Source organism: Falco peregrinus, chromosome 10 (assembly GCF_023634155.1).
Source record: "Falco peregrinus isolate bFalPer1 chromosome 10, bFalPer1.pri, whole genome shotgun sequence".
Classification (NCBI taxonomy): domain Eukaryota; kingdom Metazoa; phylum Chordata; class Aves; order Falconiformes; family Falconidae; genus Falco; species Falco peregrinus.
The window spans coordinates 7,606,717-7,634,666 of NC_073730.1; the positions used below are offsets into that span (position 1 = coordinate 7,606,717).

Sequence of the window (27,950 nt, forward strand, 5' to 3'; positions counted from 1 at the left end):
GCAGAACGATTGACTTTACTAAGGAAATACAACACACACACCTTTATTTACACTCTGGTTTTTATATCGGAAAGCTAAGAGGAAGCACAGCTGAGACCCTGCCAAAGCAGCCGCTGCCCCTGTGCAGCACGGCTGCCCTCTCAACCAGCCAGCCCCTGCCACAAGCACGGCACGTGGAGCGCCGATGGAAGTAGACAATGCAACAGCGGGGACAAGACAAGCCTCTGCAAAGCCCAGGGTGTGTGGGGTAGAGAAAAGCATCCTGGTCTAGCAACAAAATGTACTTTAATTCCAGTTCTGTGCTATAAAGCTTCAATGCCGGAAAAAAACAAAATACCAAGGAAGAAGACAACCGCAGCAGCCCCAGGAATGAAAGATAATGCAGAAATTATGTGAAGCATTTTCTTCTTATATAATGGGCAAGGAACAGCTATTAGGAGCTTTATAGTGGCAGTAGGAGGCATGTAGGAGAGGGATGGCAAGACCAGAGACAAGCATCTGCAGAAGTAAAAGCTAAAGAAGAGAGGATGGGGATGGAGGGTACACAAACACAAGGGCATGGGAGGAGGTTATGAGACCCAGGCTCAGATATATGGGGACAAAGAGTGCTGGTGGTGAGGAAGGCTGGCAGGGACAGGAGTGCTTCAGGGAGGAAACCATAAGGAGGAGGAGGAGGAAGGAAGACCACAAGGACAGGACTGAAGAAAGGGGGATTGGAGGGAGAAGCAAGAAGCCCCCAGGGAGGGGAGAGCTTGCAGCAACGGGTGAGAGGCACTCCAGGACTGGCATGAGGTATGCTTTGCTATTGCTCTGAATGCTGTAAACATTTTGGTTTTGTGTCTATCAGTGAACATTCAGTTCAGTTTGATACATGTGCTCTTACGGGTAACTGGAAGCTTAGCAGAGTTTTATGTCTCTTATTACTAGTCAAACTTACACACAAGGTGAACACAACACTGGCTAAAAATCTCATTTTATGTCATTATGCCTAATTCTCCTATTTTAACATGCACATCTATGGCTCAGAAAAGCTTCTCTAGTAGAAGACACTAAATAACATACACACAAAGTCGCATGCACTGTCACCCACCCACACCGGCAGACACACACCCCTATTTCCCTCCCCTACTTAGACTAGCGGGACTTTGCCCATCACACCTGCCCAGCGTGGGGGGCAGGTACCCATCGGTACATTAACAAGTCCAATACAAGCGATGGAAATCATCCCAAACTTGGCCGATGGGCCAAAGCAGGAGAAATTCAAAGCAGATTGGAGTTCTGCATCTGCTTCTGGACTTAACACCACCTGAAGCTTATAGAAAAGGGAAAGGCAATTTGTAAACTCCTCTTCCCTTTTGCTGTCAAAGGACTTGGGAGCAGAATAAAAAGAGCTGAGCAAAACAATTTTTTTTTTCTGCTCTTTATATGATGGTGCACACTGACATTACTTGAAACAGGAGGAAAATTTTGGAGGTGTGTGCTTGCGGAGAGGGGAAATCGGGTTTGTAAGTTATGAATATCCCTTTCACATCAGTAAGAGATGAATCAAAGATAGGATGTTTGTCCTTGATGGGGATTAGTCATCACTCAGTGCTTTCCGAAGCTTTGGCTCAGTCATTATTTCCCTAATCAGCCCCTGGTTTAAGGGGAAGAGCTATAAGCTGCCTATTTTAATTCACTTCAGACTGACATTTGTCATAAAAGAAGCAGCTGGTGCCAATTTCTTGTTTTAAAAAGAAAAAAATTACTTTAAATAACTGGTCTGCTTTCCTTCAAGAGAGACAAACTGTAAAAGCAGCAACAAAAATAACCATGACAGACTCATATGCCTCAGACGATACTTTTGCTCCACTCTGTGCTCCAGGATGTTTCCCATGGAGGATATTATCTGGCACCAATTTAACGGGCAAAAAACTTCTCCTACATCAACCAGCATCAATGCAGTTCCTGTCAGCATTGCAGCAATGGCATCTGCGAGTGCACCCACTCAAAGCAATTCCCCAGGTCGATGGAGGAGAGGGGGGAGCTTGGTTTTCACAGCGTGTTGGCTACTTTGAAGTTTTTCCCAAAACTTTTTGTGTTCTGACACAAACTGAAATTCAGGATGACAGCACCAATGCTGGAGGAGCTTGCTGAGAGATGCTACCTCCTGGGCTTCCCAGAGCCACACTCTGAACAGGACCAGCTGTTGTAGCCGTCAGGGAAGTCTGGGAATTGTCCTCACTTCTGAGTCTGCTCCTCATTCCTCAACATAAATATCTTGTTTCTGCTGTTTCCTCATCGCCTGGTTGTCTCTGTGACCCTCACCGCCATGGGTGGCTGCAGGGCACTTGGCTGAAAAGCCTTGTCTGGGATGAATCAGCTGGCACTAGAGGTCAGCATCATCCAAGCCCACCCAGAAGGTGTATCGGTGGGTTTTAACAAGGCAGATAATATGGCGTTCTGGCTTCTTTTTAAAAGCAAGGACGGCATAAGCCTGTTGCTGCTGCCGTCTCTCACATCCAGGGCAGCACTGGGATGCTTTTTGCATGTGCAGTCAAGAGGAGGCTGAAACGGAGGAAGGCAGGGCCAGACAAGGTGGCCTCCCTTCGTCCCTTGCAACACAGCTTGTCTGACGCCCCAGCACTGGGAAGCTGAGCTGCCCCGTTGCAGCGGTTCGATCACCCGTCGCTGTGCCATTTTGCGGTTGCAGCGACACTGGGTACCACTGGCACTGCAGGGCGTCTCAAGGGTAACTACTCCAGCCGAAGCAGCCTGTGACCCTGAGAGATGCCAGTCCATCCTGTGTTACGCAGGCGTGGTAGACGTATTTCTCAGAAAGGAGAGTTCTTCCAGCCCCTCAGGGACTTTGCATCCTCACTTGCAGGTCAAGCATTGAGAGTGTTTCACCTCAGTGTGGGGTATTTGCCCTCCTCCTTCCCTTTCACCTATGGCAGGAGGGGGCTGTGCAGGTGGTATGGCTCTGTTCCATTTCCTATAGCCCAGATACCCGCAGGGACAGCCGCTGCATGCAGGCTCTGCATCCTTTGCTTCTCTTTGACTTCTTCCAGATCATTGCACAAGTTTGCTCAGACACGTGTCCCACTAGACCTTCTGTGCCAGGTACTTTGTTTGCCATAAAGCTACGGGCCCATGAACAGGTGCCCAGTTGAGCTACTGCACAATGTAGACCCCTTGGATGAATTGTGGCAAACCTGGAGTATTTTCCAGACCTTGCTTGTTCCTCCTTCAAATAAGCAGCAAAGAAGTTTGCATGAAGCTGCCACAGCGAGATCTGCAAAGTAACATCCAGACCTGGAGCTTTGTCTCTCTGGACGCGTGACATTATGGACCTGGCATACCTCAACAGTTCCAAAAGATGTGTTGTTGAGCCTGAGCGTGGCAACATCTCTCGCCATGCTCCAGCCCCTGCTTCTCAAGCTGCCTGGCAGGGCTGGAGGACCAGCAGGAACACTGGTTCACGATGCCACAGCATGCTGCTCTTTCTGGCCAGTCAGCTGGAGATGGTATTTGCCCACCAAAGAACTGGAGAATTCTAGAGCTGACCAACAAGGTACTGAAAAGCAGGTTTCCCTACCCAGCATAAATTTTGCACTTGTACTGCAAAAGATTTTAGTGTCTTAGACACCTCAGGAATAGATCTCCAGAATAAACCAAACTTGCTTACCATCTCTATCTTGATCCTAAACCTGTTTGTCCTAATGTCCTGCACAGCATCCTTACAAAAAGCCTCAAAACCTATTTCCTACCTGATGCATAGACAGTCAATATCACAGAGTCACAGAGTCATTTAGGTTGGGAAAGACCTTTAAGATCACCAAATCCAACCATTAACCCAAGACTGCCAAGTCCAAGCAAGCTTTTTGTATCTCATTCCAAGCATGTTAAGCTTACCTTTAGAATTCACTCTACCTAGTTTACACCATGCTACACTAAATCTTTACTATCAGTTTTCTGTTGCATCAAACCTACCCACCGCCCTCAACTAGAGCAGAGGTTCACAGCCTCCAATCTGTGGATGACTGAGAGAGGAAAAGATCTGTGGGGTCACTTTCCAGGCCTTCATAAAACTAAGAAAACAGACCTCTGGTCTGTAGGCTCCACTCCACGGATGGGCTGTCTGCATCTCCACCAGAGAATACTGCAAGGATCTGACAGCCGATGAGCTGGGTCAGCGGTGCCATGGGAATGGAGCCTTCAGATGGTACGTGTCCTTGCACAGCACAGAGGAGGTGCCACACAGAACCTTCTCCTGTGGCTGGCTATCTAGGCTATGGGAACAGGGCCAAAGAGCACTTCACACCTGGACACTGCTCCCCCGGGTCCTGTTTTTAAGCAAGCACCATGCAGCAGGGTCTGTGTCTTTAGTAGTTCTTTGCATGGCATTGAACCCACAGTGGACAATCGGTAGGTAACGACAACAGTCAATAATCAGTAAATAACAAAGATAATGCAATTGTGATTTTGCAGGTTACCTCTCCCTGCCACGCACGGGTCAGGTACTACAGGAAAAATGTTATCTGCCATAGCAGAGAGGTCTTGTGCTCTTCTTACACCTCAGCGTGGGGCAGATGAGACATTCCTTCTCTCGACTCTTTCCCAACAGCTGGCAGGTTGTTCCCAAGAAGCCACCAAGCCTGTTAATGTCTGTGGCGGCCAGGAGCTTCTCTGTGTTAGGTTTTGGTACTGTGCCTAGCACAACGGAGCCTCAGTGACGACTGGGGCCTCCAGGCTGAACTACAGTACAAATAAATAGTATTAATGAAAAACAATCATTCACACTAGAAGACTTGCCCGACAAAGTCTAGCGAGAACTTTTGGGATTACCTTCCTCATGAGAAAAACTCAGCTTCTCGACAGTCTTATGGAAAATAACTCCTCCACCCCTGGAAGATAAGGGGCTGTGACAGGGTAGCAGCTGGTGTCATAAGGTGTGCAACCAAAATCAAAAAGTGAGCTGAGTTCATTGATGGTTTCTGCTCCGTGAAGTGGCATGATTCATGTGCCTTTGCCTTCTCTCTCCCTTCCCTCTTTCCCTCCTCACGGTCTCTGGATCCAGACACCAGCAGCCAGCGTGTGAGACAACGCTTTGGACTGGATTTGATATCACAAGTGTCAGAACCGCCCTTAGGGCCCTTCTAAAAGATGTCTGGAAGGATGGAAAAGATGCAGTGGCATTATTTACGCACAAACCAACGTAGTAATTTTAAAGGAAACCTGCTTTCCCCACAGATGACCCTGTGACTAGAGAGGATTATGGGTTTGTGCTAGAGAGAGGCAAGAACTGCAAGATGCTACCATTAACCAGAAGAAAAAAAGAAAAAAAAAAAATATCACAGAATCTCAGAGTTCTAATACCGCATCTGGATCACACTCTGGAAGCCTCCCCTTCCCCTTCTCCCTCTTTTCCCATTCCCGCTGCTTTTAACACCAAGAGAGTTTCACATTTAGACATCGGTTTTGGCTGTTGTGGGAAGCACATGGTTTCTGAGGGCCCCATTGCTGCTCTAGCTGAGCCTCCTCTGGGTTTGAGACAGCAGGTCTGTGTAAATTTTGGATCTCAGGAACCTGGGGTAAGAGTCTTTCTCCATCAGGCTGTGCACCTTCCCCTGAGCTTGGTCAAAGCAAGAGAGGGAGGGTTCCTGCATATTTCTTCTTGTCAGCTCCCGTGTCTGGAAGTCTATGTTCACCTGGGGAAAGTAGCAGAAGAGAGTTTGGTACCAAGTGACCGGTTTGCCTGCTTCAAATGGCACATTTTGTCTCAGCTGTGGCTGGAGAAGCGGCAGCAGGACCAAGGTCCTACCCTTGGGCCATGCCTAAACAGCCCCTCCCAAACTCTGTGGGGTTCAGCAACCCAGTGTTATGAATCCTGCCCCAAATTTGGAAAAGTAGAGCTAGATTTATAGTGATCTGAGCACCTCTGAAATCAAATTACCTTTATTCATGCTCTTACACACAGGTTTATGTAGCGCATCTTCTAAACATGCTGACTCAGCCTAAACTCTCTCCTGTCGACCAAGGTTTCTCCGCTTCTTTTACTCTTCACTCCATGCCCAATGTAAGGGTGAATGAACTTTCAGCTGGGTTTAAACTACTGGTCCATTCTTATTAAATGTTTCTAAACTCTGTTGTTATAAAATAAATTGTTTGATTTTTCCCATAACAGCTTGGTGTTACAATGTCTCGAGCAGGGACTTTAAAAAACAAACCACCCTCCTGTTATGACTGCCGCTTGTTTGCAAAGCCAACAACCTGAGCTTTCCTGTTTTCTTTCCCTAGCAAAGCAGTCACCCTTGGGTAGGGCTATTGTTTAAAACCTGGCTGAAAAGTCCTTATTCGTTGTTATTATCCCAGCGTCCAAACTTAAAGGAGTCTAGCAAGTAAAGCTGTCTGCCTTAACTGGGATGGCAGCAGTATAGATCAGCTCTCTGTGTCACTCAAGGGTCATTTCACATTCTAGCACGCCAAAACGCTGACAATAGGACCAGATTTTAGGAAAGACCCCAGCCAACCTGCGCTCACATTTCTAACCCAGATTCAGCGCTGCGGTCCTGAATCTGAAATCTCACCCAGCTTCACGAATAAGAGCAGGAAGACACTCGCCGAAGGCGATGGGGGTTGAAGCGTGCCCCAAAAGCACCCACACCCCTCAGTGTAGCTCTGGGTGCTTCTCAGTGGCCTCACATCATCCCTTCTAGTTCCAAGATGGAATAAAGAGAGTCCTTCTGGGGGGATCCCTTGCAGGCAGCTGTATCGTGACAAGAACCCAAGCAATCTAGCAGGAAGGAGGACAGCACCCTCCTGGCTGTGTTACGAATACAATAACACAACTCAACATCACGATGCAGGATCTGATGGTCACATCAGCCTGTCAGTACTTGAAAAAGGACTTAACAATTCCAGGCTTCAGGTTGTGACTGCACTTTTTTTCAGCTCTGAGCTATTGCTTGTATCTTTCAGGAGGTCTAATTGAGTTGGGAGTTAGTCAGCAGATAAACACTCCTCCCTGGAGAGTTAACAAGTTAGTCATTTGTGGGTTGCTTCTGTGCAAAATGTCCTGCAAGAAATCAGCCCAATAGCCTGCTTGGGGGATTGATAGCAAATAACAGGAGCAAGGTGAAATACTCCTAGGAAGCTCATAGAGGTTAGGAAATGTAGGTTGTGTTTGCCAGTGAACTCACTGACTATGACTAATTTAGTGCCATCAAAGTAGTTGCCCTCCCTAGGGAATGAGTCACCACAAGCAGCGGTGGCAGCAGCATCAGGCAGGATGGCATTGCCGTCCCCCTTACCCGCTCCTCACCATCACCTCTGGGAGGGGAGAGAGTGCTCCTCGACCCGTCACGGGTCCCAGCATGGGGAGACGGACTCGCTCCCCACGCCGCAGGGATGCTCTGCCTACCCGGGGTGCTGGCATACCCACCTCTCGAGGAGCCTGCACATCGATGAACTCCTCGAAGATCCGCTGAGCCTTGGAGGCCAGCTTGGCTGCTGAGCGGGTCTTCTTGAAGTCCTCACAGGCGAGCCAGAACTCCAGGTTTTCCTCACTGAACTCTGTCTTCAGGAAAGCACGGAAAGCAGCCAGCCCATCTGCAAAAAAGACATGGGGAGTGGCAACAGGAGGAGAAAGAGGGCAGGGAGCAGCCTCTTCAACAGACATCCCTCCATCCACCCCTGCTTATCAAAGACCATTTGATTTTTCTCCTGAGGTCTGCAATCCCAGGATGTGTCCATAATTTACACCATCACATCAGCTGGACTCTCATGAGCTGCCACCAAGTCAAACACCATTTGCTGTTGCTCTGAAAAAAGTGTTCTGCCAACTAACATGGCAAAAGTCTTTCTTCAAGATTGGGGCACCTAACCTTTGAAAAATTCCTCTTGAAAACATCAGGCTTCAACACTACAGTCTCTTGGCCACAGCATCTTGTGCATGTTAATGTGACACTTTGTAGTGTCCTATCTGTCATTAAGAAAAACCTTTAATAAAACATACCGTCTGTGGACTTGACTCCCGTGTTTTCTGTCACTTTGCTTTATTGCCTTGTGACATATTTTTAGTTCTTATTTAAACAGAGGAAGGATCTCGGAGAGTCTAACTGTTACAGCTACAATAAAGGGGAGAGGGAAAGGACGCGACATAATTACTACTTGTCTAGTCAGTGGTAAAAGTGTTCTTATCACTTGTTAATGCTTAGCAATTGTGACATTTCCCTAATGTAATCTGAGTCAGCCGGGGCAGATTGGAAATGTGGAAAGTTTTACTAGGCAGTCTGTGTCCTCTTAAACCCCTGCCTGGGCATATTTATGGACACAGCTATTGTTTTTTATTTCCTTTCCCTGGCACCAGTAGAGTTGAAGTAGCTGAAGGTTTCACACATGCCCTTTCTCCTTTCTTTAGTCTTGGGATAAATTTGGCTCCTAATTTTTTTTTTTTTCCAGTAATGAGTTCCTTTTCCTGGTCTTTTTCTATAGGGCCTGAGTATTTGTAGTTTATGACTGGAAATCTCCTGAGTCAGCACTGGCTACTTCCAAGCAAGTGTCTAAAAATATTGATGGAGTTGGGAACACACTCGGCAAGGTCAGACTCCCCAAAGGTGTGAGAGGAGCAAGTGCACGTGTGCCTGGCAGGGACGGACAAAGACTGACGAGGATCTGTAGGACCTGAACTCCTGCAGTGCTGGGGTCTGGGGGCTCCACCTGCCCTTTCTGCTGCGGGAGATCTCGGCAGTGCTGCCTTCCCTCCTTCCTCCCGTGGCAGGGAGTGTGGGAGCTGGGATGGAGCCCGTGGGGTGACGCCTGATACTTGGTGTGGGTCATTTCCACATGTCCACACCAAGCCCCAGCCCACCAGGGACAGGGCTGGCCAGTGTCACAGGATCCATCACAAACTCCCCTACGGCTTTGTCCTTGTTTTCTTGCCAGCACCAGGTACGCCAGGAGAAGCAGCAATGTAACATTGCCCTTTTTCTCCCCTGTATGCCCTAATCCTATTCCTGATTCTCTTGTTTCTGGTAATAATTTAGAACATGGAGATCTTTTTTTCAACTTTAGGTCCTGAGCCTCAAGCCCTAAGTAATGGCCCCAGGTTTTGAACAGCAACTAACAATTGTATTTCAGGCTGCTTGTAAGTCAGCAGGGAAGTCTGGCTGTCCAGATCCTCAAAAGGAAAGGCAGGGAAGATATTAGGCTAGACAGGACCAAACTACAGGCTAAACCTCTCCCCTCTGTCTTTCTCCAAACTCCTTCATTAATGGGCTCCGCACCGCTAAGTGCTCTGTCAGCAATCTGCCTCGCAAAGAGCACAGCAACCAGCACCTAAAACAGGTACATGCTGTCCTAGCTACGCTTGCTTCTCCCGTCAGCCCCAGGAGAGCAAGGAATAGCAGGATCATACCAACTCATCCTGCCACTTCTTAATTAATGCACTTTTAGGAGAAGATCAGGGTTTCAGATTGCTACTGTGGACAAAACCAGGGCTCTCCTCCATGAGCACTGCAAAGCAATTAACAGTGCAAACTGTGGGTTCAAGCCTGGGGCAATAATGTGACATTAGCTTCGGAGAAACCTGCAGAGCAGACAGTGCCGAAGGCATCTCCGTGAGCGGGGTACCTGTCAGGATCATGCTGCCCATGGCTGCTTTCAGCCTCTCCATATATAAATACGGTGAATAAGGGAGATGTTTTAGGCCTGCTCCCTTGCTCCCTTTCCTGAAATCTAAAAGACAGAAATATTTTTCAAAACCCCTAAATGCCTATAAATTTCACAGGGCCTGTGTGGGAGCAAGTGGAAGACTTGAGAATAGAGCAGGGGGTCTTTGCAGGAGGAAAAGGAGCAGATGCAACAGCAGGCTGGCAGGTTTCACGGTAAAGAAAGTACAACAGCAAGAATGCAGCAGTGGCCTGAGATGTATGTTGTTGTATATATCATTAGCCCCTAGGATGTTTGACGTTAAATATTCCAGCACCCAAGCACACTGCTATGATTGTACAGCCCCCACTGTGTGTCCCCGCAGAGGTCTTGCTGCTCTTTCTCTGTCCTGGTCCTTTTTCCCATCCTTTCCTCTACAACAGCCCCAGAGCCCCAGCACTGACAGAGGATCACTTGTAGAAATAGCAGCTTTGCATGGCAAATAGAATATCTGCAAAATAGCATATCTGCAAAAAGAAGGGCACGTCATGACTGATGAGTGAGAAAGGCATTTCCTTCAGCCCTGCCCCGGGGAGCAGCCGTAGCAGGTCCCTCCTGGGACCAGGAGGTTTCCATGCGCTCTGCCTCCCGCCCTCATGTCAATCAGCTCCTTTTTATCTTGAAGTAAGTTTAGGCAGCAGGTAGACAAATACTAGTGTCTGGCTGTTCTCTATTTCTTTATATACACCTGTCATGCCCTCCTCACAGCCTCTGAGGAAAAGATGAAGCTGGACCCATGAGGACCTTGCAGAGGAGGCCTTGGATGCAGGAGAGGTCATCCTTGGCTCAAGGGCTTTGCACAGAATTCATCTTCAGCCTTTGACCGCCTGCCAGTGCTTACAGCTGTGCCTGGCAGCTGGAGATGTGGGCCCAGATGACTGGGCAGTGGTAAATCACTGCCCACGAGCTGATCATGGAACAATGACAAATCTGATTGAAAGGGCAGGAGGGCAATTAGGTATGGGAACTGCCACCACCTGAGCTGGAATTTGAGCTGGATGTTGACTTTAATCTCCTCCTACACATGAAGGCTATTAGGGGAGCATCGCTGGTGGATGATCAGTGTTTCAAAGCTCACTCCACCCAACTGGACAGCTTTTTTGCTGGGGCAACCAGCACTGGAATGCAGTGCAATATGAGCAGGAGAACATCACCTACTAAGTCAGCCTCCTGAAGTGTCCCAGAACATGGTCAGAGCACCTAAGAAGTGCAATTCCAAAGGTATGCTTTACAGAAAAAGCACAGAAATGAAAAGCAGGATTAGAAGCTTTCAGATGCAGCAGCACAAGATATCCCTACCATGTAGCCTAAAGGCATGGCCATTCAAGAAGACAGACACGTACTGGTATGGGTGCACAGCCTTTCAAGACAACTACTGGACACATTCAGGAATTTGACTCAGGAGTGGTGAGCCTTGCTTGAAGCCAAAGGAGTAAATCAGTATTGATGGAGTAGATAGGATGAAGGCAAAGAAATGGAGCTCTTCTACTGAGTGCCAAGAGTCTGAAAAAAGTGGAAGACATTTGCTTTTTACTTTTGCAGTGTAAATAGTAGCCTCAAAACGCCCTGCTCTCCATTCAAATAGACCAAGGGAGTGCACGAGAGGATTGTCAGGAAGGATTGTGCAAGTACTTGTACATTACCCCGTCCCAAGATCTTGCAGTGCACCGTACGGCTGTAACCTTGCAGGTCCCCTGTGCACTAGGCAATGACCAGAATGTGTGTTTTATAGATCAGCCAGGCAGATCAACGACTGGGGCTCGGATGCTCCCAACATCCCATTCAAATACTATTCTTCAGGCCATGGAGAGCAGATCCTTTCCAGCAAGAAGGGCTGTGGAGGAAGGGGCTGAACTGGCTAGCACAAAACACAGCACAAGTCTTAACCAAAGTGACCTTCAGCAACGCGAGGCCGAGCTTAGTGGTTTAAATCATTCAGGCAGACAGCTTAATAGCCAGGCATTAGCCGCTGCTGGAGTAAGCAAGCGATCAACGATCGTTTATTTAATGCACGCATTTAACGCCATCGGGGCAAGCGGAGCTTCATGTAGGGAATAAAGGTAGAGTCCCTGCGGCTGGTAGATAGATGGATTAGCTCTATGGAGCACGCTGGGTCCAGGGCCGAAGAGACAAGGCCACAGTGTTCTGTATGGCGTACGTGCATGCTCTCACTGCTGCTTAGCATGGCTTCCTTGAATGTTAGCTGCCTGTCACCAGCACAATGCTAATGCTAATGCTGTTCTGGCTTAGAAAGAACTAAGAGTAGGCTGGGATATTCCTGTGCTGTGTAGGAAGAGGAGCGATGTGTAGACAACAGAAGGAGGAGGACAACAATAAAGTTTGGGCAGAAGAGCACAGAGATCACAAAAAATGGTGGGAGGAGGTGGTGGGGAAAAAGTCACCCTTGAGATAAAAATGGAAATTCAGCGCAAAGGTTTTTCTGCATCAGATGCTCCATTGAAAAGTGACTAAGGGTTGAGGACAGACTGTCCGGCTGGATTCTGGACAAATGACAAGCCATGTGTCCAGCCCCGCAAGGGATGCAGAATGAGACATGCTATTGCTTGTGTTTCCCTCCAGCAGCCTGTCAAAAGAAATCTCCATCTGGCTGACCAGCCTGTACCTCTTGGGCATGGGCACAGCGGGGGGATTACTCCTCAGTTACTCACATGCATGCACACACACTCTGCAGACCACACTGAGCTCCACTTCCCTGGGAGCCACCGCTAACCCGTACCGGCACAAAATGGGAAAAAATGTCAAAATCTAGCATGTTAAAACCACTGCTTGTGCTCCCTGAGCACCCAAGGAAGCTTGCCACATACTATCTGTCTCTTATTCTTCCAATTCCCTGCTACAAGTAGGATCAAACTCCTCTCTCCTGTTGCTTGCCACACTCGGAAGCCTTGACCCAAGGGAACACTGCTGCGCAGCGCCTGCGTCTCTTGCAGTCAGCTCAGACGAGGCTCCTCCCGTAAAAAGGGAATTGACTGGCTGACCCTATGTTTTCAAGCTGATTTGCTTCACCCATTAGCAAAACCAAGGAGGATACTGCATTGACCTGTTCAGCTGGGGCTGTCAACGAAACGGAGCTGAGCTGCGTCCTACCATTCAGCACTGGTTACTCTACAAGGGCTAGGCTGAGGGATGCTGAAATCCGAAAGCCAGTGCAAAAGGAAGGTGGGGGTATGACAGAGAGAACCTTTCTGCCTTTCCTACTCACAGTCTCTTGCTAATGTCAACACAAATTATTCTTTAAATGACTGGGGAATTAATCCACATCAGGCTATGTGGACTATACAGAGGAGCATTTCCCAGCCTGGGAATCTCTGGAGATGCACAACCGCTTCAAAACCCAGGGGTTTTCAATCCTCTACTCAAGATGCTTCCAGCCAGCAGCATGTCAGGATCAAATGTTACCTACAGAGGCCGTTCATTAAAACAAAGGGAAGAGAGGGAAGGTTGCGGGGCTCCAGAGGGCCATCACACTTCAAGGGTTATTTGACAAAACCAACCATAATGACACTCTTCACAGAGTCCGTATGATGCATGGTACCTGTTCAGATCACTTCCATTTAGAAACCTCTTGGAGACTCATGAAAATAGGAAGCAGAAGAGTGTAAGTCTTTTGGTTTTCCCATGAAGAGCACTGCAGCCCTGCGAGCGAGCTCCCTGTACAAGGGGTCACCCTGGCACTTCAGAGAGTGTTTTTAAGGAGCTCTGATCCACTTTCTTGCTCCTTGGAGCTCTTTTTGCACCTGTCCATCCCCTTGCAATACTACCCACAAAAACTTGAGCTCTCTGGGGTTGCTTTTTTCCCCCAAAGAACAAGTTGTCTGGAAGGGCCCCGAAACGACGGTAATATCTAACTGCAGCAGAAAGGGCCACTCAACCCCCTCAAATTGGCATCACAATCTCCCTTCCAAAACAGATGAACTGTCCACCTAGCAAAGAAAGAGTTTATGACAGATGCGTCAAGCAGAAGTGGTCTACCTGCTGATGCTTTGAGCCCCCAGGGGAAATTCTCCCTGAGCCCAGCTGGTGCTTAGCCCATGCCCCCAAGCATGAATTCAAATTTCCCCCCAGCTAATACTGTTCACCTGGGCAGTCACAGAGAAATTAGACTGAGACAGTTCTGTCCTGCTCTTGGCACTAAAAGTAGAATATGAGCTGGCAGCTTCGCTACAGACAGACGCAGGCAGGCCAGGCGCTGCTTTTCTTACTCTCCAGTGTTGGTCAGAGAAGGCACAAGGCTCCCTTACCCATCTAACATCAGCACATCTCTGACAGCGAAAGTGTCTTTTATCCTGCTTTCATAATAGATCTTCGGCAAATTTTTCTGTGTTTTGAAGACAAGTACACATAAGCAAAACCACAATGATTTTACCATATAATTCCTCTTACGGATATACGCTCTTCTCTCCTTTAAACCAGTGTAACTAAAATAACACTCCTGTTTCAGCGGAGCCTTTTGTATTTGTATCATCACAACCCTTGACTGCCAGGCTAGCAAATCCAGAAACTTCAGGTGCAGTTTATTAAACAACAAATTTTTTTTGTCACTGATCACTAGGCAATGTCACCATGGCTGCTGATAAAAAAAAGATTAATTTAAATTTTAAAGATCACCTTCTGTTGCTATTAGAAACTGAATATTTTTCATTAAGTGCCAGAGTTATCAGAATTACTTTCCGTTCTAGAGACAGGAAAAATTCTGATATCTCATTTATCACTCTATAAGGCTAATTTATTAATAAAAACAGACAGTCTTGTGGAGGCTGTTGGACGAAATAATTGAACCAAGGTTTGATTTAGCATTTGCAGCAGTCAGCTGAAGAGGGAACAATCTGTATAATGTCAGCACATACATGCCTAAATTCACCAGCTTTTGTAACCAAAGCACTTTTGCTGCAGTCTGTACCTAAAATTCCAACTTTTTTACTGGTGAAGGAGGAACAGGGGCTCAAGGACAGAATAGGAACACTGATGGCAATATCCTGTCCTCCCCCCTCCCCATCCCCCTGGCACCCTATAGCCTCTGTGCGTATCCCCGTCTTGTTTTGAATTTCCATGCAAGAAATGTTCCCCCTTAGCCACAGCCAGCTCCACCATGTATTTTTTTCTACTGCCTGCAAAAGCAGTGATCTCAGCAAGATACTGCTGCTAAAATTACATATTGCTTTTTCTGCCTTGGTCAGCCAGCCTGTTCAAAGTTGTCACTTAATTCCCTGCCAAAACCGTTGTCAATTCAGTAGAAATCCAGCAAAATGACATTTTATTTAAAATAATAATATAATCCTACACTTAATGTCTTCAAATATAAGTGCAGCAGAATCTCTAAGAAAGCCAGGCAGTTCCTTATCATGATAAAACAGCTCACTGCCCGCAGTGACTTTTCCCCAACCTTGGCTCACTCTTGTTTTATTCTCCATGAAAAGACATTAATGAACCTACACTGTGAACTTCACTGTCTTTCTTATAATTTCTCAGCGTGAAGGTGTTGGTGAAGCAGAATAATATTTTCTGAACAGAACTGATACGATTGATCTATTGAATGGAGCGAGGTGCGCTGATTATATGTTTGCACAAGGTTCCTGGATGCGAAATCTTCAGGTTTGCACTAACTGTAAATTAGCTTCTGCTAAGGGCTGCCACGTGTGATTTCCCTGCTATGGAGCAAGGTGTTCAAGGTTATCGGACCACACGCTGCTGGGTCGTAGATGCCCCAGCAAAGGCTGCGCTTCAACACGGCGTCCCTGCACAGCAGCTCAGAAAAGCAGCTGGAGGGAGAGGGAAATGAACTGGTGGTGCCAGTCTCGAGGGGCTTTAGTGAGCCAAGCACCTGCCATGCGCTTCTGTGAGAAGACCGGAGCCAGGGGCACGTGCTACAGACGGCCACAGCCTCGGGGTGCTGCCCCCAGTGCACCCCCAGGAGCTGGAGAAGGTCAGGCCATGGGGTGATGGCTCTCTGTTGTGATCACCCAGCCGGACAGGAGCAAAGCCAGGATGGGAACCCACAGAAAGTCACTCCCTCACCTCCTAACCAGAGGACAAATCCTGCTTATGAATGACGGTGACCACTGCCTAGCAGCTGCCCGAGGGACCATTCCCGTCTGACGCAATGCACGCTTCGTTTGCCCTAGCTACCACCAGTATTAAGGGTATGTGGGGCAAAAAAAGGTAGAATTCAATCTCTACTCACATTTATGGGACAAAAGGACATCAAAAGAGTCTGCCCATCTTGTTGCTTCTTCTGTCGACAGTCTTCTGTAAAGAAAGGAAGACGCAAGTTACAGAAAACCCCCGGCCGCTGACCCCCTCTGGGGCTGTTTGACAGGGACACCAAGGAAGGCTGGAATTCTTCTCCCCTTACTTTGGAGGTCTACAATGTAGAGGTCTCCAGGTGAGCAAGTCACCTTGGGCTGCCTTTAGAATCACTGAGGAGATACCAAGGGGCTTGCAGGGACTTGAGTGTCCTCATCGCTCATCCCCAGGTAGGCAGGTAAAACGGGCCAGATGAATCTCACCCAAAAAGGGACCAACTTTTCCTCATTGGCTCTAAGCAGAGGCCCAGGGAACAAGTTCGGATGTGGACATTTATACTGTAAAAGGCAAAAGTCAAGCGAAATGAAACCCACCCCTGCAGAAGTGTTTACTTTCCTGACTTTCAGAAGAAGGTTAGTCTTAGCTCAGATGTAAGCAGTGACTTGTGATCAGATGAATCTCATCCCGCTCATCCCAAATCGGGACTCTGGATTGCCTGAAGCATCTCTCTTCAGCATTGTACAAACTAACACAGGACTTTTTGGTAGCGTTTAATAGCAAGGCTTAGCTAAAGAGGACCGTGACCTGAAATTGCTGGTCACCTCTCATACAGAGTCAGCTGCTCAGACACTGATTTATGATGACAGAGGGGGAAATTACATCCTCAAATATGTGCTGACATGTCCCACATACAGCAATAGGCATCGTGCATGTGTCCTGTCTCACAGGAGAACTCGTCCCAATGATCCAGGTATTTTTGGAGGCTGTTCCTGCTGTCTCAGCACTGTTTCGTTTTCCTCCTTCCTTGTGGCTAAAAGAACCAGTCAAGGCTTACACAAAGTACAATAAAAGGAAGACAATACTAGAGGGAGTGGGTGGGCAGGGAGGGGAAGGACAGAAATGGGGTTGGGGTGGGATGCTGCAGCTATACTCACTTCAAAGCCCGGTTGGGCTTGTCCGGAAGAATAGCTGTGAAATCATTATATGAGTCTGATTTGTGAGACAGGCAGCCCAGGCGAGTCCTCATCCCTCTGTTCCTGCGGTCGATGAGGGGGAGCAGGGGTGTAAGCAGGGGAAAACCAAAGAAGATGATGATTATAAATCTAGCCAGAGTGGCAAAAAAACAAACAAACAAAAAAAACCAAACCAAAACAAAAATACTCAGTGGCTCTGTGCCTCATGAGACCTGTGCCCTTGGCTCCCTCATCTGTGGGAGGGACCCTGAAACATCTCCAGTAAGATGCCAGGCAGATGGTAAGGACAGACACAGCGCCAGAGCAGCGAAGGCTCACCCCCACCGGTCCTTCAGCTGCCCTGACTGCCAAAAAGTCTTTTGAAGGCTGCGCTTTGGGATGGTTTCTTGGAAAGACCTGCTCTGGTCAGCTGTGGGAGGAGAGCAAAGTGCAGCGAGACCAGAAATCAGTCACCACAACCCAGCAGAGCCAGAAAGCGCACAAATGCTGGGGCTTGAGGGCAGGACGGGGCTGGAGGAAGAAGAGAGGGAGTAAGGCACCTGTAAGGTGAGCCTGTGCTGCAGAGCCATCAGACCCTGGCCAGGATCGATCCCGAGCAGCTCCTTCGGACTCAGGGTTACATAAGCAGGCTAAGACAGCCCCTTTCCTGACAGGCTTACCCAGGCAGAAAATGGCTTTATTGCTTTTTTTCCCTTCAATTTTCAAACCAGCCCAGAGCCCTCGCTCATCTGCCAGCCCCTCGCATCCTTGCCAGCCCCTTCCCGGGACAGCCAGCACGCCTGCAGCATCCTTCGTTACGCAACCCCGGGACAGGGAGGAACACAAAGGGAGAGGGACGCGTAACACACATGCATCACACGGGCTGGCATCGTCTCCTCTCAAAGGCATATAGATGCAGTTAATGGTTTTACGTGGTCTCTAGAAGGGCAGAGCCGGTGATTTGCCTCTCCAGCCTAAGGGCATCTCTCCTGCTAGATTCCCCAGACATGGAAGGAGGCCATCTCTCCTCTGGACCACAGGAGGAGGATTTAGTGACCCAGTCTCCACTTCTCAGCTGCTAGACTCACTTCCAGGCTGGAGAAAGCCCTTCTCTGAGCCCTGCTGCCAAACAGATGCCAAATACTTTCTGTAACTGCAGAGGGAAGTACGGTATTTTTTCCCCTTCCATATGTAATTCTTGCAGAACACTTCAGCACCAGCGACTGAGCCAATCTGTAGCACGCCTGTTTCCCCCTTCTCCTCCCGCCCTTCAGAGAGTTTCTATTATTGCACATTTTAATGTAATCTTACAGCAAATTAAATGTTAATTAAATGCAATGAGTGTCTCCCTGGTGCAGCACAGGCAGCTCACAGCATTTAACAAGCACAAAAAACTGGAGATCTTCAGTCGCAGGAATTGTCACACGGCCTTGATCTGTGGGCCCGCAGCCGGTGGCCTCGGGATGCTACGCTGCATAAACCCCAACAACCAGTGCAGAAATACTGTCTGCAAAGCGTCATGCTCCTGGCCGAGCATGCTGGACCCGCTGTGCTCAAATGGACACCCAGTCTGCTATAGGATATTTCCGGTACCTTTCCTGATACCTCCTACCCCCAACCTTTATCTTCCCTGCGCTGCTTGTTCTAGCAGGCTCACGAATTTCTCAGCAAGAGGTGTGACATGCATTACCGCAATGCTGCTCAGATTTCTCTCTGATGCCTGAGATCAAGGGACTGCAGCAGGGCGTGTGTGGGACAGAGGTGCTGTGCCACCAGCAAGGAGCTTGTCTCTCATGGAACACTGATCTCTAGGCGAGGACTTCCAAGACAGGACACAGGAGAAAGAGAGGGAAAGAAACTGGGTCTGCAGGAGGTAGAGAGGCAAGGGAAGGGCAGGAGGGAAGAGGGGACAAGGTAGACAGCGACAGGATGGGCAGGGGTGAGGGATGCATCATGTCTTTTCAGTTACCTCCGTGGAATCAGTAAGGCAGCCATTCAGGCATCCAGTTATAGTTAACCCTTTAACTGGCTGGCTTGGACAGCAGTCGGGGCTGTTTGCAGGAGGCAGGAGTGCAGGAAGGAGGGATTTACTGTTTCATGTCCTGGCATTTAAAAAAAAAATCTATCAAAGAATCCTCTGAAAAAAAAAAAAAAAAAAGGAGGGCCGGTTGTTCTCAACCCATTTGATCCTTGCCTCCTAGCGCGGAAGGTCAGTTTTTCAGTGGAAGACGTTCAGAGTTGAGGGATGATCACAGAGGAGAGACAGCATTTCCTTCTAAGACCAGGACCGTGGCTTAAGTCCAGCTTCAGGTCTAAAGTGAATTGAGTTTGGCATCACAGCTCACCATGGAGTGGCAGGAGTTGGCATTATCGCACTCATCATTCAACACCTCTGAAGGTCTCTCCTCAACAGGCAGAGCTCCGGGCTGACCTCGCTAAGAAGACCAAACTACCTCTTGTCCCTGTCCCTCCAGGTCATGGCTGATGTTACTGGCCAGGCATCATGGAAAAGCTGGCACTGCAAATAAAATAACAGGAGGACTTCACGCGTCTGCAGATGCTGGTCCTTTCACCATCACAGGCTCAAGCACTCACACCAAAATAACTCAAAGAAAGCACCTCCACTTCGGGGTGGCGGGAGCCTGCGGAGAGCCACCAAGGAGATGCACAGTCTGCAAGAGGGAGGGAGGGAGGGAAGAAGGGAGGGAGAGAGGGTTGGCAGGGCACCCGTGAGCTTTGGCACACAGGGAGCTGGTTGAATAAATCTCACATCAGAGAGAAAAGGTGAGGTCCACCAGCCAGGAGACCAATGGGACAGAGAGCAGGACCGTACAGTAAGCAAAGGGCAAAGGGTTCTTGTTTGCTAGGACAGGGCCAAGCTCCAGGTAACCTCCACGTCCTCTTGCCCAGAGGGAGCAACCAAGGAAGAGACAAAGGAATGGATGAGAGCAGAGGCCAGGACCCTGCTCTGCTGGGGCCTGGGGAGATCCCAGAGCTTTGGCTGCTCAACGCAACAGCCCTTTTAAAACTTGATTACATTAAAAAACACACAAAGCCTCTTCCCAACTAAATTAATGGAACTGGGATTGCGCTATATGCCAGTGAGTGCATTTCCTTAATCCCTACCCTGACCGACTGCTTCGATGTGCTTTAACTGAAATCAATCCTTGTAATTCCTTAAGCCCCTTAAAATTTCCTCATTAACAGCCTCACCCACATGTGAGGCCACAGCACAGGATTTCCTAGAGTCCAGCAGCCCCTACTCCTCTTTCCCACTGCTGCTCTGATGTGCCAGCTGAAAGCGGAGCCGGTGCCCTCTCCCTTGCAGCCTCCCCTACCATCCTGCTTTTTGGGGTACGGTTATGAAACAGCCTTCTGCTCGCCTCTGCTCCCACCCGCTCGCCAGCCCTTGCAACGGCAACCTGCACGGCTGAGCAGCACCGAACTTCCCTGTCATCCCAAAGTCTGTCTGACTTCACGGACGCCGAGACCTGTATTTCCCGTGAAGGCAATCCCACTGCTAGGCTGACGTACCCACAGGCATTGCCTCTGATTGCAAATAAGCCAGTTATGACTTTAGAAATATAATGTGGCGTCTAAAGGCGTCCTAGTAGGAGTCCATGGTGAGGGTTTTTTGCCTCCTGCTCCATCATTCATCCTACCTCCCCCTCCTACCGCAGGACCCCGGTCAAGGAGAATTGCCAGTCTCAGCATGGATGTATTTTGGGGGGTTTCTCCATGGGAGACAGGAGGGGAGGGGTGTGATTATGACATTCAGGTTATCACATCACCTCAGGAGATCACCTGAGCAAAGATTAAGAAGCCATCCCAATAGAAAAAATTAGCAGCATAAAGGTTAAAAAAAACAACCAAAAAACAAAAGAAACAAAAAAACCCACCCAAACATGAGGTCTCAGGGGCTTCAAGGGATTAAGACCATCCATTCACATGCAGAGAAAGCCAGAAAAAACTGAACACAGAGGCACTGCGGACAGACACAGAGAAAACGATACTCACTGCCTTTGACCTGTCCTCTCTGCTGGTGGGTCTGTGCCGACAGCGTGCTGGGAGAGGCTCTGGGGAGAGAGCAGAGCGGTCTTCTTCAGAGACAGCCCCCTGCGCGGGGTGAAAGTCACACCTCGACACCCCTCCCCTCCCCACCTCTCTCCGGGCAGCAGCAGCGCAGCTCAGAGCAGCTCTCGCATCCAGCAAAACCCCGGAGCAGCCTCAAGCCCGCAGCCTGGGCTGGGCTGCGCAGCCGGCTCCCACCGCTCACGGCTCATCGCCGGCGCCGCTGAGGAGCCCACCGGCCCCGCACGCCTCGCTGCTCCCCTCCTCGCCCACCTGGCAGCAAAACCCCGGCTTCTCCCACGATGGGGATGGGGGACCGCTCCGCACGGGCGGTGGATCCCAAAGGCTGGCAGGGAGCATCTGGGGGTGGGGAGGGGGGGGATGCCTGCAAAAGCGCTCGCTGTTGTCACCCTCGGTATGTTGGAATAAAGCATCCGCCTGCATCGCTTTAATCGGCTCCTCTGATTGAGGGAAGGTTGCTGCCCTCAGATCACAGATCAGCAGGAGTTGCCACAGACAGAAGGGATGGGAGAGTTTAATTAAAGAGCCTAGATGTCAGCAGGGCCAAATAAAATTTTGGCAACAGGCAAGGGAGGTCCTTACTGCAGGGCATGGGGTGACAGAAGAAAAAAATCCGTCTGGCAAGTCAGCAATGTGACTGACCCCTTGCATCCATCTCCCACCTGATGTGTGCAGCCCTGCTCGCTCCCTGCCCCACAGCAGCATCCCTGCAACCTCCCTCAGTGCGCTCACACCACGGTATAGGCTCCGATTCCCTCTTTCTCTCCTGCACCCACACCTCCATCCTCCAAAAAGTGTATGTGGGATGTCCAGTGCACCCCAGTGACTCTAACAGCCTAACCCATGGCACCAACACGGGGGGCTGCAGCACAGCCCCCCAGCTCTGGGCTTAGCCCAGCCATCAGCTAGGCATGGCGCAGGCTGCACAGGCACTGATGCGGGTCACCAAGAGCTCAAGCCATGGACTCTCCATTGCTTTTTTGATCCTGGTGAAGCTGATTGACCAAAAAAAAAAAAAAAAAAAAAATGTCCTCTGCAGTCATTGCCTTTTTCCTGGTAGATTGTAGTCACCTGCCTCTCCTCTGCTAGAACATTGCTGGGGCTGACACCCTGGTGCTGAGAGCAGGAAGCATATCTTGAGATAGCACGTTATCACCAGGCAACATCCCTGGGGAGAGACAGAGTCCTGCAGAACTTGCTACACAAGCACAGGGATCAGAAGCACTGAGGCAGTGATCCCTGCCCACCATCAGCTCGGATCCCCTCCTTCACAGCTCAACACAGCACGGAAATATTTGCCTTGTTCCCATCCCCCCTGTGTCGCAAAGCCCAGGTCATCCTGACTCAGACTAATTGTGTCTCCAGCTATCAGAAGACAAGCACTGAAAAAATGCCGTGGCTGATACGATCTCCTCTCAGCCAAGGTCAAAGGTTGAGATTCTTCATACACCTCTGGTACAACAAGCCAGTTTGTTCAAGTTAAATAACAGTTAGCTTCAGCCCTTGCCCCGAACCTAAGCCAAACTTAATACAATGTCACCAAGAGTTTAACTTCTACATGTCATTTTTGTTTTAATGCATTTTCACATTTCCAGGTTTTCTCTAGGCAACCACAGGATGTCACGAGTGACAACATTTTGTAATACTTCCAGGACATCCCTCAGATCTCCTTTACACACACAGGCATTGTGGGGTGGAGGAGGTCCACAAGACGTTCAATGGACAAAGCTCTAGGTAATTCTGGTCCATTATCCAGATACCTGGACTTTGCTGCAGTCTCAAATGGATCAAAAACTCTGATCGACTAACTCTGGATGGGATAGCTCAGAGGACCACGCCAGTGCTCCTGCTCCCCCTCCAGCTCTTATGCCAGTTTTGTATACTACCATCCCATAGCTATAGCCAGTATGGACAGAGACCCCAGTTCCTGCTCCTCCAGTACGTCACTACACCCTTCTCGTGACTCGGTGAGATCCTGGAGCAACCCACGAACGACTAGATCTTCCCAGGCCAGGTGCGAGCTAATAGAGAACAAAAATAAGTGAACTGTGTTGACACAGGCACTACGGGAAATGTAATTAAATTGGAGATAAAGGGAATTATGTTTTTTACTGGGTAATATTTTAGAAAGCTTCTGTGCAGTAGGAGAGGTTTAGGGCAAATTCCTTCTAAAATAGCTCTCCTGCTTCTGACTACTCTGTAGCTTCTATTTAAAAGCTTTTAATAAAATAACTCATTTTGATATTAGGCTTGAATCCCATCCAAAATTTTATATCTCTCCAAGAAATACTTTAAAGCAATTTCCTCATGACCTGCTAACAGCAAACACACAAGAGGTGAACACGTGCAGCGCTGGGAGTGTTGGCTGTGACCAGGCAGGGTGGAAGGGAATTTGCCAGCCTGTTCCCTGGACATCAATTTCTTCCCCACCATCTTCAGGGTCCTTTTCACACTTCCCTACATTTTTAAATGTCTCCCCATCTATTCTGTGTGGTTTGTCCACTGATCATCACTCAAGGGTTTTTTTTACACCCCAAAAAACTTATTCCGGACCAAACACCTCCACTAGTTTCACTTGGTCCCAGTTTCTGCCCCTCAGCTGCTGGATAAAATTGCATGGCCTGAAGACATCTCTTCCTTCCAGTATAGCTGTCCTCACGTGTCCAGCAGGACCAGGAAGGCAGCTCTGCCTGGTAGCTGTGTGGCTTTTGCCTCCCCAGATACAGGGATGCTCCCCCCAGGGCTGGCAGCTGGCCACCCTTCTCAGATCGGAGCTGCAAGACCAGAGGATGCCTACAGTGACTAGCTCATTTGCTTGGTTGACATCTCCCATGGGTTTGCTTCCATAAAGTCCTTCACCTTGACATTTAAGCAGATTTCTCCCTGTCTTCTCACTCTTAACTCTGTTTCCTCGGGGGTCTGCTGCTGCTCTGGGATTCCATTATTTTATGCTTAACGAACCATCACACCGAGCCTGCCACTGTCTCTTCTGCTTCTCATTTCTGACTTCGTGACTTGTCATATTTCCAGCGATCCACACCACAAGGGCTTTGAACTTCTTTGGGGTTGTGTTTGCTCTTACTTTGTGACTTTTCCTGGGTCTGTGCCAGCATCTCTCTTGTCTAGTACCGTGCTGCAAGGAGCTTGTTCAAGGGTGTGCTTCACAACTTGCTAGTCCAAGAGGTTTTTCCCTAGTGCCAAGAAAGTGCTTCTTCAGACGGCTGTGATGGTTGGCAGCTACATCCCCACAGGTAAAGGCGTGATTTGGTATGTTTTCATGAGCTTCTGCTGCCTCTGTGATCTCTCTGGAAGATGCTCAGTGATGGAGGCTCTGTGACTGCAAGATGCCAATTACACGAGGCCAGCTGCCTCCCACAGCAGTCGCTGCTTTGGGAATTCTCTCATGCCTCCAGGTGACTTGCAACCCTAGCAAAGCTGTCATGATACGATGTGTCATTTGGTCTCCCTTGACACGCGGTCATTCCAAATTTATCCAGAATCCAGGCTGGTACCTATATGGGTCCAACCTCAAGGTAATTTGAATCAGTAATTAATTTATCTCCAGAGCCTGCTGTTCTCCACCACTGTTTGCAGCTGGAAGCTGGAAGAAAATTGTTAGTAACTGCCACCTGACATGCAATGCTCTGCTCCTTGCGGCACGCTGCCTGCCCGCTTGTTTGAGGGTCCAGGGGAAAACAGACTCGGTGCAGCACAAGGTGACTGTCCTGGCAGGAAGGAATTACAAGTGACATCGCTTCCCACACTGCAAAACAAACCACAGGCTTGTCTTACTTGCGAAGAGCCATGAGAACAGCTCCCCCTTCTATAAAGGAGCCCCAGTAACATCAGGAAACGTCCACAGACGTGGCTCAGACTGATTTTAAGGGGTTAATTTTTCTATTCACCTTAAACCTCGAATCATTCTCCACATCAGGCCAGGCAGGCAGGAAATCCTGGAAGGTGAGAGCTGGAGTTTCAGGGGTAGGCAGGAAACCAAGCAGCTGATATACTGGATGGAGGGCTGATGAAAGAAGCCACCGCAGGTGCGCTAACAAGGCAGGGCAGGAGATAGGAGACACCCACTGAGTTGAACTCCCCTTGAAAATAAAAGACTATGTTTAAAAATAAAAATGAGTTACATAAAGTGTGAGCCACAGTTCCGTCTCTGGCTCAGCTGGAGAGCATGGCAGCTATTTAAATTCTCTCCTGTGTCAATGATAAAAGTGGCTCCTGGACATGTTTGTGGCTCTTGGGCATCGCGATTGCAGCAGTGGAACAGATGCCTCCACTGCGAGATGGCTCCTGGCCCCAGCCTGCGTGGTCCCCACTCCCTCCCCAGTTCCTCCAGGCAGGTAGGACACAAAACCAACAGCTAAGCAGCGTGGGAGGCTCCGGGCTGAGAGGGGCAGCTCTCGAGACGGGCATCAAAGGGAAGAATTTCCCCTTTAAAGCACTTTATTACAATTTCATAATTGTTCTCCGAGGAAACATGCTCCCATGCCCAGGAGCAGTTACATGTAAAGAAGCGTGGTGGTGCCCCTGCGTGTGCGTTGGAGAGGATGCTCTTAGTGTGGAGCAGGGAGGCAGAAAGGATTGGAGTTGACACAGAGCTGTTCTGTGCAGCCTTGGAGTCCTCCCAGCTTTCAGCATCGCTGCTGCTGTCAATATGGCAGCGTCTGTAACACAGTTGATGTGTGTGGCTGGGAAGCCGAGACAGATCCACCCAGATGAGACAGATCTCCGCAAAGATCCCCTACCACAGATGCTCTGTCCCTAGCACATTTTGATTGAGATCTGGTGCTTGACACGGGCCAGGAACTGAGGCTTGCTGATGGACAGGGTTAATTTTCTGCTGAGATACCATTCAAGGTGCTTGCAAGCAGCCTGCGTTTTGCAAGCTGAACACACTAAACCAGTCATTTATTCCATGCTAGAAATCAGCCCCAAGGTCTTGGGGTTGCACTCACAAATCCGTTTATGATGGATAAGGTCTGTGTTTCTTTCCTCTTATCACTGTTATTTCAAAGACTCAGGGTTACGGGGCATCCAGGTGCCCCAGCAAGGATATTTCGGGGCTATTTTAACTGCTGTACAGCTATGCAATGTGGCACTGGGAGGTCATTCCCTCTGCAGCAAAACACCTGAGCACGTGCTTAACCTGAAACATGTGAGCAGCTGAATGGGTATTTGTACGACGAAAACCAGAGTTAACTGCATGGGTGAGCTGGGATTTCTCTTTCCTCTCTGGAGGCTGCTGCTCTAGCCTTAATTAAAACATAAATGAAGTGAGTTAGACAGGCTCATCCTCTTTCTCCAGCAGATGGTGGTTCTTTCATAAAAATATCTGCTGCCTCCAGTACCAGTCTCTCCTTGGGAGACCGGTGGGCAGCCCTTGCCTGCGCCCTGCCAGTGGGCACAGCGGAGCACACCGAGCTCCGCCAGCGCCTGCACCAGTCAAGCCCGAACGACTGGGCCACGTACCCAGAGCCACATGGAAGGGCTGCAGGGCAGGCGGCCAGGCTTCCCCTGCCAGGGCGGACAGTGCTGCAGGAACAAGTGAATCTCTGAGAAGGGCAGCAAAGCAGGCCAGTGAAAGCACAGCGCTTTACACAGCGTGTACGCTCCCCAGATGGAGGAATGCAACTGCATTCTGCCGGCACCCAGCGCAGCGATCATCAGTCACAGGGAGAAGATGCCAGCACAACGGGTCCCTTGTATTTCCTAGCTGTGCCAAGCTACCAGCTTATTTCTCCCCCCGCCCCCCGCCATCAAACAGCAAACAGATGACCCTCACCGCTACAGGGATCTCCATGAGTTATAGTCAGGGCTGCAGGAAAACGACCCCCTCCTCAGGTTAGCGCCCACCCCCCCCCTCCCAGGTTAGCCCCCTGTTCTTCTCGCAAAGAGTGCACATGCTCCTGCCATCTGCGAGTTTGCACTACAGTCTCCGCTCAATGCAGTTCTCTCGCCTCCAACATGTTCTCCTTTCGCTCCAATTAGTCTTACTTTTAACTAGCTCAGCCCCGGCGTTCAGCCCGGGTGTCAGACACAGATACCCAACTATCCAAAGGAAATACAGCCCACCATTTTAAAGTAACAACAATAGCGAAGGGAGGAGGGGTGGGGGGGTGAGGGGGATGAAAAGATGGTGATGATCTCAGAGCTGCAAGCACCAGCACAAACTGATATTTTCTCCCAGCATCAAAGCCCACCACTAATCCCATTGAAATGGGGATCACCCCAGAACCAGTCCCGCTCCTGTGTCAGCCCAGGGCTTAACGTAAGAATACGCCGCTTTCTATCCCTGCCTGTTAATTAGAAGCCATGTCTGTGTCCCTTTGACCATTCATAAGATGCCACAGGAAGATTAATGCACCGGGAGAAGCGCTACCGTGACATTAATAGGGGTGACATCTGAACAGCACCCTTCCCCTCCCTCTTTGCCTGCGGAGCCATCCTTCCCCCCAGAAAACCAGGGCAGGAGCAAGTAAAAACCCCTCCCCCGGGGACTTGTAGCCAAGCGAAGGACCACAGGGCCTCTCATCACCCACCAAGGGCCTCCTGGCTCTTACCTGTCTTGCAGCAGGCAGCAGGGTGGTGGCTACGTGGCTTTTGGTGCTTGATGGACACGGCTGGTTGGGACCCTGAGGAACAGTGTCTGCTGACTCCCGGTGCATCGGGGAGGGCAAAGGACCCAGCCCGGCCACAGTTATCCCTGGAGGAGCAGCGGCACTGTGCCACTTTTCCTGGCTCCCTAGCCCTGTATCTCATGAAAAGAACAAGAGCTGGTGGAAGGAGGGGGGTTACGGAAGAGAGGGAAGGGGGAGAAAGGAGAGCGAGAGCGCGCACTCTCGCAGATGCACACACACAGAGCAGACAGAGGCTTGTATAGGATGGCACTGCCTGACTTGCTCTCATTATTGCTGCAGGCTGGCTGCTGCCCATGGAGAA

General features: G+C 49.5%; 1 protein-coding gene across 9 annotated transcripts; it reads right to left on the reverse strand.

The window, feature by feature from the left end:
• Positions 1 to 27,857, reverse strand: RGS8 (regulator of G protein signaling 8). 9 transcript variants are annotated; one of them, XM_027778586.2, is made up of 7 exons: positions 27,572 to 27,600; positions 20,925 to 20,983; positions 19,253 to 19,425; positions 16,890 to 16,991; positions 15,893 to 15,957; positions 7,424 to 7,590; positions 1 to 5,690 (listed from the first exon to the last, which is right to left on the reverse strand). In XM_027778586.2, exons 3-7 carry the CDS (start codon positions 19,288 to 19,290, stop codon positions 5,508 to 5,510), a joined length of 555 nt encoding a protein of 184 aa, XP_027634387.1. In that variant the 5' UTR covers positions 19,291 to 19,425; positions 20,925 to 20,983; positions 27,572 to 27,600; the 3' UTR covers positions 1 to 5,507. The 9 variants fall into 9 exon arrangements, with proteins under 9 accessions (XP_027634387.1, XP_027634385.1, XP_027634386.1 ...); XM_027778584.2 differs by lacking the exon at positions 27,572 to 27,600 and adding an exon at positions 21,069 to 21,350; XM_027778585.2 differs by lacking the exon at positions 27,572 to 27,600 and adding an exon at positions 21,252 to 21,270.
• Between the last annotated feature and the right edge of the window lie 93 nt (positions 27,858 to 27,950).

What these genes read in the sequence shown, in the direction of transcription:
- RGS8 (XM_027778581.2), bottom strand. Translation starts at nt 21,422, where the DNA reads ATGCAGGCGGATGCTTTATTCCAACATACCGAGGGTGACAACAGCGAG. An exon ending in GAGAGGACAGGTCAAAGGCA is followed by an intron (nt 16,992 to 20,924) that starts GTGAGTATCGTT and finishes CATCGACCGCAG; the next exon opens with GAACAGAGGGATGAGGACTC. An exon ending in TGTCCTTTTGTCCCATAAAT is followed by an intron (nt 7,591 to 15,892) that starts GTGAGTAGAGAT and finishes TCTTTTTTGCAG; the next exon opens with ATGGGCTGGCTGCTTTCCGT.